Source organism: Poecilia mexicana, unplaced genomic scaffold (genome assembly GCF_051168715.1).
Source record: "Poecilia mexicana isolate PSO_F unplaced genomic scaffold, ASM5116871v1 scaffold_11, whole genome shotgun sequence".
NCBI lineage: Eukaryota > Metazoa > Chordata > Actinopteri > Cyprinodontiformes > Poeciliidae > Poecilia > Poecilia mexicana.
In genome coordinates this window covers 12,879,165-12,888,237 of record NW_028263380.1, presented here as the reverse complement: position 1 = coordinate 12,888,237, position 9,073 = coordinate 12,879,165, and the positions used below count along the sequence as shown (strand labels likewise).

General features: G+C 39.0%; 1 protein-coding gene across 2 annotated transcripts; it reads right to left on the bottom strand.

Moving 5' to 3' along the window:
* Positions 1-15: 15 nt before the first annotated feature.
* rprd1a (regulation of nuclear pre-mRNA domain containing 1A) lies at positions 16-7,840 on the bottom strand. Of its 2 annotated transcripts, none has more exons than XM_015002272.2 (7): positions 7,446-7,837; positions 3,717-3,846; positions 3,490-3,596; positions 3,202-3,296; positions 2,891-3,017; positions 2,274-2,449; positions 16-922 (listed from the first exon to the last, which is right to left on the bottom strand). In XM_015002272.2, exons 1-7 carry the CDS (start codon positions 7,594-7,596, stop codon positions 824-826), a joined length of 885 nt encoding a protein of 294 aa, XP_014857758.2. In that variant the 5' UTR covers positions 7,597-7,837; the 3' UTR covers positions 16-823. The 2 variants fall into 2 exon arrangements, with proteins under 2 accessions (XP_014857758.2, XP_087866360.1); XM_088010234.1 differs by lacking the exon at positions 16-922 and adding an exon at positions 1,799-2,183 and having other exon boundaries at positions 7,446-7,840.
* Positions 7,841-9,073: the final 1,233 nt, after the last annotated feature.

Sequence of the window (9,073 nt, the reverse complement as noted above, 5' to 3'; positions counted from 1 at the left end):
GCATTTGCTTGAAAGTGACAAAAACAAAGGAGGTTTTATTCTAGCTTTGGAAACTGGGGCACTTTTCAGGCTGCATGACACATTTGATTGGAAACTATAAAGCATCACCGTAAACAACACAACACAAAATTCACTCAATGTGTAAGCACACCATAGGTAAAAAAAGAAAATACCCAAGCTACTTGTATCTTGATCTGGTTGATGAATACAAATCATAAACACTTATGATTTCCACCATGTTTACATGCAAATGTGTGTACACTGAACAAGGTTTTTAGACAATCCTTTCACAAACAGGGTTCATGAAAAGCGTAAACACATAGTTTGCTTTTTTGGAACCTGCATGTCCAATGTTTTCTGACAATCTCAAAATATAATTTTTTTTCCAACACACTTTATAAAATCAGTGATTCCAACTCGAGCAACTGCCACAGTGATCTCTAACAAAAAAAGCTACGTAAATATGTCGAAACAATGTGAGGCATTTTACAAAAAACATCCCAATACTGGAACTCCTGAATCATCAACACTTAAAAGGATCTGCACTCTGATGTTTAACCTTAAGTTGCCAAAAAAGAAAAAAAAAATCACACCAGTCACACCACTTTAAAGCTGTAAAAGTTAGACAGCAGGTGTCACCACATGAAAGTCCTGTGATACAATTTTAACTTATCCTTAAATTAAAAACACGAGCTTGCAAATGGAGATGTGGACACTTGGGGCTCAAGAGACGTGGATAAATAGTCCAGTGAAGACAGGTGAGAACAGATGCTGCTTCGGTTCGGTCTGTGTTGAGAACTGGTGAGAAGGCGAGTTTCGGCAGTCATTTGGAAGAGTTGCGATGTCCTTCTGAAAGGTTATTGAGGCGCAATCGCAGTTCTTTCCGGACCTGCGACACCATCGTCAGTTTCCTCTTGTATTCCTGAAAAGTGTCCCGAAAGAAGATAAAATAAGAGTTTTGTCTATAATAATATTGTGCAAGTAGTCGTTTTTAGCCTGAACTTATCTGAAGCTCATAAACGCCACAAATACCACATTTCTGCGCCAAACAAATTTATACAGAAGTGTTGCATTTACACTCTGTGAAACGAGTTTATTTATCTGAGGTTTGTGTTTAGATTTCTGACTACATGTTTATCTTCATGTGGTTAGTCCAATACTTCAGTGTTCCAGCATAAAAAGAAAATACCATGTGACGATTTATAGTTGCTTCAACTTCAGCAATTACTAATCTCTGCAACAGTATTTTTAAAATGTCACCATTTGCTTTGGCGTCACTAGTGCCTTACATTATATACTTTGTGTACACAAAATCCACCAGTTCTAATGCTTGTGGATGAACGCTTCTGCAAAATAAAGTCTTAATTTAAATATTTAAGAAGTGAAGTCGGCTTGCCAGCTGATATGGGATTAAATAAATAGGAAACGTTTGGATGAACTTGTAAATGCACCATTTTAGGTTATCTTCGGTCTTTACAAATGTTTTTATCTCTGCTGTTTTTGTTGTGTACATTAATTTTTAGATCATTCTGAACATCTGGTCTGTTCATATGGGCTGTTCAGGCTGCCCCATCAGATAACGTGCATAATTTCATAACTCATTCCTAAAATAAATGCTTTTATTGTTCCAAGTCAACTCAGAATTCACATTTGTATTGAACTGAACTCAACCTAATTTAAATTTTGCTACTAAAAACAAATTCTTTGCAATACCTTAACTTTGCCATAGGGCTAGAAAATGTTCGTCATGTAAGAATGCGGTAAGCCTCAGGGCAAAATAAAAAGCACACAAGAACCATTTCAGTCTTTAATTTTCACTTTTTATTAAACACCTTAGTGAAGACATGTGATATGCTTTGTTTTTCTCCTGGATTCCTGTGGATAAAGGCTGCACACAGCTGTCACTACACAAAGAAGCATGTTTATGGGAAAACCGTTAGTCTTTATTTTAGATGACCGAATGTCAAATACTTACCGTATGGATTCGGAATCGGAGCTAAAAGAAACGTTTTTTTAGAGGTAAAAAGTCATGGTCAACCTTATTTTGGTTTCCCCAACAGCCAAGAGCCTTCCTAGCATTACTTGATAACTTAGACACAACCCTTGCTTTAAATAAATAGCAGAAACATATTAGTTTCATTTAAGATGTGAAACTTTAATCTCACTGCTAGGACAGGAGAAGCCTAAAACCGAATAAGAGGAACACAGTTGTGACTCAGACAAGACGTAAAAGTGAATTATTTAGAAGGAAAACAGAAAAGTGATGTACGCACTTCGAGTTTCTGCTCGTTCTGGGTCAAGCCGTCCTTCTGGCTCTGCAGGAAGGTCGTAAGTGTGCGCGTCAGCTGCCTCCTGTCGTCAATCTCCGCGGCCAAGCGACCGCTGTAGTCGGCTAAAAGCATGCAGGCTTCCTCGACCATCCGGGAGAGCCGCTCGCCCGACTCTTTGTCTGAATCAAACAAAAAAAATTCAGAAACAAAAGACAAAAAGGTCAGCAGGCAGGCAGCCATTCAGTCTTACATTTTTATGGCGAGTAAAGTCACTCTCCCGAACTATCAGGAGTTTGAATTTCTATGTATGCTGCAATTCATCATTACGAGAAGCAGAAACGTTACGGTGCTTTTCCACACAAAGTTAAATCTATTTTTATTTGGATTTCATGTGACAGAACGACACAAAGCGGTGCATATTTGCAAAGTGGAAAAGCTGCGGTGTCTATATCTGTTCAGAAAGAAATGCTTTATTACAGCATCTAATAGATGCACATTATTGATATATCTAGAAATTTTGCACATGCGCACAGCGCTGGAGGGCAAATATCAATCAAATAATTATTTCCCCCCACCCCCCGCTGTAAAAGCAGAGGCAAACTTTATGTCTCCATGTCTACCTGTGATCCTGTGAAGGAGGGACGTGTCCTGGACCTCGGCAGGAAGAGAGGAGATGCGCTGCCGCAGCACCGAGTCGCTGGAGGCGGCGTTTTCGAGTTCCTGCAGGGCTCGAATTAAATCTGCCGTCTGTGGGTGAAGAACGATACAAATCAGGGACAAAGTGGTGGGGGGGGAAAGGAGCAAGAATGGGCTATTTAAGAGACAATGATGAGAAATAATGAAAGTCAGATTTATGAAGAAATAGTAGTACAAATACAGTTCAGTTTTGTCAACTTCCTGCATTAAACGCTGCGATTTTCAAAGACACCACCTGTGGAGGATCAGCTGGGGAGCTACGGGAGGCGAAGCCCTCGTCGTCAGGGTGGATCTCCTCATAAGACCGTTTCTTAGGTTTCTTTTCTCCATCTACAATTTTTAGACGAGAAAGACAAAAAAACACGGAAAATAGAGAAAAGATCAAACTCAGAGGTTGCTCCGTATTCAACTCCACCCCGACGTTACAGCATCACACTATGCCCCCGCAAGAACGTGTCTGGATTATGTTACGATTTAAAGCCGACGTTGTTGCTGAACCCAAACAGGTTGGTGTTGAACTTACAGAGGACCTCTGAGAGCTGCTCCAGCAGGTTGTTCTCATACACCGCTCTCTCCTGCCAGATGGACAAAACCCGACCTAGCTGTTTCTTGCAGCCCTCCTCCCCCTCCCTGAACAGGGGAAAAACACCCGAAACAAAACACATTCGCTTTTAAACACAGGACCGACAAGCCTTCAATATTCTGCTAATCCAGATTCGTAAAAAAAAAAAAAAAAAAATCAAACCCGACCTGTTGACGTGTTTGAACGCGTCAACGATGACCGGCGCAAAGTCCTGGGTGAACTCCGGTCCTTTTCTCTTGCTGTTCTGAATGACGTCGTTGGCCAAGTAGAGGAAGGTCAGCTTGCGCGATACCTGAGCTGCTCTCACACACACACACACACACACACACCACACACACACACGCACACACACACATGTTTGTGTTGCTATCTTTGTGGAGACTTTCCATTGACTTCCATTCATTTCTACAGCCTAAACCTTACCTTTACCCTTTTCCTAACCATCACATACCTAACCCTAACCAAAACTCAATTCATACCTTAGTCCTAACTCTGACCCCTGACCCAAAAACAGGGTTTCCCCTCGTGGGGACCAGACTCCGGTCCCCACAACGTAGTATATGTCAGGAAAATCGTCCCCACAAGGTATTACAAACAAACGCGCACGCACGCACGCACGCACACACAGCGGAGAATGTGGATGTGACGAACAAAACCGACAGAAGAGCTGGTCACTTTCGCTGCTCTTGCGGTCTATCGCTTCGCAGTCAGTAAGGAGATTTCTTACTGACCATCCGCCTCCAATTAATATACCACTCAGTGATTTTGATTGAGTCGCGGCTCCCAACTTAATATTCCGAAGTCGGTGGGGCCCAAATGGGGATCATAACCGCAATCGAGGGAAATGAGGTTGCAATGTACAATCTGATTTATTACTTGGTTTTTGGTACATATATTGGAAACAGGTTGAGACAAAACAGTAACAAAAAGGGGGGATTAATTGTTTTGACTTTTTCAACTGAGCAATAGAAAAAAAGTAAAAGAAGTGTGTTACAATTAGAATAAAGTACGATCTCAATGCATCTTATGGATCTGTTCACTCTACTATAAATACTAGATTTAATCCCTATTCAAATAAAGAATAGTAAAACACTACATAATATCTTAGCATTATTTTTGAGTAGCACTTAGTATCAATTACATGGATTAATTTCCATTAGGGCTGTTGTAAACGAATATTTTAGTAATCGAGTAATCTATCGATTATTCTTACGATTAATCGAGTAATCGGATAAAAAAATAAAATAAAATGAAATATTGGTAAATCTGGCATAATACCGGTGTTACTATCAGATATCAATATCAGTCCAATTTTTCATATTTGAGCATCCCTAACAGTTGCTTTTTTGTAGTTTAGAAAACTAACCTGTAACAATAATAGCTCACTTTCTAAGTTAACCAGAAGAAAAGTTATAGAAAAATCTGAAATTATATTGAATTTAATAACAAAGAGGCAGGCTCACAAATATGCTTATAAAAAATGTCTACAATCCAGCTTTTAGTTTATGTATTCATCTTCAGTGAGTTTAATAGATTAATTAAACTCACCTTGCCACCTAACCTGTCACGCTTTGGGTTTGAAAATACGGGAAATGCCGCCTGGAGTGGGAGGAGAGGGCGAATGAACGAACATGGGGTGGAGGGGAGGAAATAGACCAGCGGACTGACGAACCGTTAGACCGGGGGACGAACACGGGGGGAAGCAATACGGGATATTTACGACACCTTCACTGGTCACACTCAGAAACTCATCTACCAGCCATGTACGATGCGCTCCGCCACCCGTTTCTTCAGACCGGGATATGAAATTTATTGTGCGGTTCGTCGGTAAAGCTACATTTACACGGTAAGCATCAGCTACTCAGCCGCCCGCCCTGTTCAGTCTATCCGCTCACCTCAGCGCTCTTCCCGCCGTTCGCTTTCAACCAGCAGCCCCGGAGGAGAAATGCTGCCGTACTCCAGGCATTCCCCCAGTCATTTTAAGGATGCTTATTGGTTCCCCAAAAACGCTAAAAAGTCGGGCATTATCATCAATCAATAAAATCCCCACGGGCCAATCTTGAAGATTGGACTTTATGCCGCTGAGACTTAGCTTTTGTCAACAACTCAGAGGCGGAAGTGAGAGCTCCGCGCAACGCAAATGAAGTCCCGGCCGGAACAAGGTGCGCTAACTAATAAAACATAAATTAACGAAGCTTCGAGGCAGGTAAATTTTCCTCGAGGAATTTTAGTAATCGAGGTACTCGAATCATTCGAGGAATCGTTTCAGCCCTAATTTCCATATTAGTCTATTATAAATCTTTGGTTATATTCTTTTTTTTCTTAAATTCAAACAACTTGAACAAGTAAAAAAAAAAAAAAAAAAACAGACAAAGGGTTTCTATTTCTGGACTGACAATGTTTTGAATGTTGTTGGACTGAGGTGAGCATAAACCTTGAGAGAGAACCATCTTTATCCCCCAGAGCTTTTCAGACACAACTGTCTGTTTTCCCCCAGACGCAGAGCCCCAAACTAAAACATCCACCTGAGATGTCATTAGGACGCTCGACTAGTCCCCTGCTAATAAGTCCGCCATTAATAGCAGCGCATAACATGTCTGCAACCCTTTCTTTGTCTTAATTTAGATACCATGACAACCAAATTACTCAATAAAACTAAAAGTGGTTTGCTTTCACAGGTGGCACAATGAATTATTATTAGAAGTGACACTGATGATTCTGTAGCCTTGTTGCTTTTACTGAAGAATTTCAAGGTAATTGGATGAATTGAATCCATCAACTACAAATCTTCCACAAGTGGCAGGCAAATTGCAGCTGATTAACCTCTTAAAACCGAAAAAGATGCCCATTTTCTGTGCCTGAAAATTGACTTCTACTTGTATTTTCTGCTCAAATTATTTTAAATCATGTTTAAATCAATTTTGTAAAGGCAAGAGGTGACTTGTTTAAATCTTGGTTGGAACCTTTGTTTTGTTTTTGAAATCGTATGTTTTGAGGCGCTTTTTTTGTCCTCATAATTGTTATCACTATTGTAGGGCAACTTAATAAAGATTATTATTATTACTTTTGTTATTACACGTGATACCAATGTGTAGTTTGATCACAGGGGGAAACACCACATTTTTTGACAACAGATTAACAAATTTTTGTTTGGCTCAAGTGTCCAACAGATTAGATAAAAATTGATCACATTATTTTTTGAGCTATTAGCAATAAAAATAATAATTGGAGTAACGCATTTCTTATTATTACCATTAATCTTGTATTTTTATGTGTAATATTACTTATGGTATCAACATATCACGCATTAATATAATAGGAAACCATATTTGTTGATAAGAAAATATTTATTATTGGAAACAAAACAACTACAGCTTTTATGTGTATACAAAAAATACATGTATTTGCTTATTATTATCAATTATTCTAATTACTGTAATATTTGCAAAACTCTTTGCAGCAGTGCACCTAAATATCAAGCAGGAAGTGTATTTATTAACAAAAACGTATATTAGTCGGTTATATGTTCCTTACAGAGAATAGATGAGGATCTATGATGTTTTTGGCTAATTCGGAAACCTTCTTTGACATATAAAGAAATGCATTCAACTAAATATTTACTGAATTAAGATTTACAGACAAAGTATCCCGACTAGCTTTAACATGCAAAGCTAACTCAGAAAACTAACTGCACTTTGCTTGAAAATTGGCCTGCTAGCAGCAACAAGGCTAACTATTAAATCTGCCTTTTGGTACGAACATAGCAAGCTAAAGTAGTTTAAATAGTCCAGCTAAGAGCTAGCCTGAACTAGCCTGCTCCCTGCAGCCACATGTAAAGTGCTGAGGACGAGAAGCATGGTCTGCTGTTGTTTACTTCGAGCCCAGATCGACCTTACCTTTCTTCAGCTCGTTGAACCACACTGTGACAATAGTCTTCGAGTGTTTTCTGTGGTGGATGAGCCACAGCGACAGCGTTTGCACACTTTGCTGAGAGTTGCTAAGCTCGGATAGTTTTTTCTCCAATGCCGCCTCGGAGAAAGCAGACATCTCGACGAGATAAACAGGAGTGAGCCGAGACCACTGCAGGAGGCAGCTTCAGGGTCCACTGAAAACGGTCTTCTGCTGCAAGTTAGGAGGCCAGTTTGTGAATTGTTGCCATGTACACAAAAGCTTATGCGCTGCGGTGACTATCTGAGCAGATGTTCATGCTAGCCAGTCACCGCCGTCCTCTTGATGGAGCTCTCTGGGGTTACTGTCCCTGCTGGGGGGCGGGGAGCCTCTGCAGACACGCTTCCGGGTTGTTTAAATGTTGCGTTCAAGTCTAGAGGAAATTACAGTTTTTCATGAATCTTTCGTTGTCTGCCTAAAATAATGGCCTAAGTCATTTTTTCTCAAAGTGATTTTAGCAAAATAAAAAATAAATAAAAAAAAATCACACATTTTTTTATTTTCAAAAAACGCTACTTTTGGCACAAAAAAAAGAGGCTTAGGCCGTTTTTTTTTCGGAAAGTGACGTTATACAAATGCAGCTTCAGTTCTTATGGCAATTCACATTGGTTTGGTTTCTAAAAGCGATCAAATTAAATGATACTATTTGCAAAATATGAAAAGTTGGTGATAACACACCTACAGTGTTGTGAAAGAAAAAAAATACTGTTCCTCTTACAGAAAAATGGTTCAGATAAACATAATAAATACTATCAGATAGCCAAGAAAGACATGAAAATATAAAAATATTGCCTTATAGAATCAGTTCAGATTTTAATTGCTAATCGTTCATGAAGTGTATATTTAGCAACGTGATAAAAATATAAAATAAGATATTAAACTGCAGTGGCTAAAAAATGAAAGAGTTGGATTACAAACTGTAATTAATGATGTTCCAGTTATTTATCAAGGTAAATGAAAAAAAGAGATTATAGAAACTTGTTTTGACAGGGCAGATGATATTCTCATAGAAGATTGGCAGCTTTTAATAGAGAAAGTTTTGCTTGAAATCATTCTTCTTTGTTGCTTGCCATCATCGCTGCTTTACATCCAAAGAGCTTCATAGACAAGAAGATTAAAACTAATTATTTGACACAATTTTGAAGGATAGAGCTTGTTGAAGATTTTAAGTTGTAGTATATTTTTGGGAAATATCTGGCTCCATCTTCTTCGATCCCAGGTTCTCCCGGCGGGCTGCGTGTAGCCACACAGAAAACAATGAGTGCAGACGTCACAGAATTACAGAGTATAATCCAATAGAAGACAATTTATGCAAATTACAACAGAAACTGCAGAACAACAGAGACATACATTCATTTACCTGAAACAAATGGAAAGAAAGAAAGAAAGAAAGAAAGAAAGAAAGAAAGAAAGAAAGAAAGAAAGAAAGAAAGAAAGAAAGAAAGAAAGAAAGAAAGAAAGAAAGAAAGAAAGAAAGGAAGGACGTCTTTGGAGAGTTGCAAGAGCAAATCTGATTTGTTACTCCTGTGTAGGAAGTTTTATAGTAAAGGCGTATTCTTGTCTTTAATTTATTCAA

Bases quoted from the DNA above. Each gene is read 5' to 3' on its own strand.
- rprd1a (XM_015002272.2), bottom strand. From the start codon at position 7,596: ATGTCTGCTTTCTCCGAGGCGGCATTGGAGAAAAAACTATCCGAGCTT. The intron at 3,297-3,489 runs GTAAGTTCAACA...TAAAAATTGTAG, and splicing joins GCAGCTCTCAGAGGTCCTCT to ATGGAGAAAAGAAACCTAAG. The intron at 923-2,273 runs GTGCGTACATCA...GACACTTTTCAG, and splicing joins AGAACGAGCAGAAACTCGAA to GAATACAAGAGGAAACTGAC.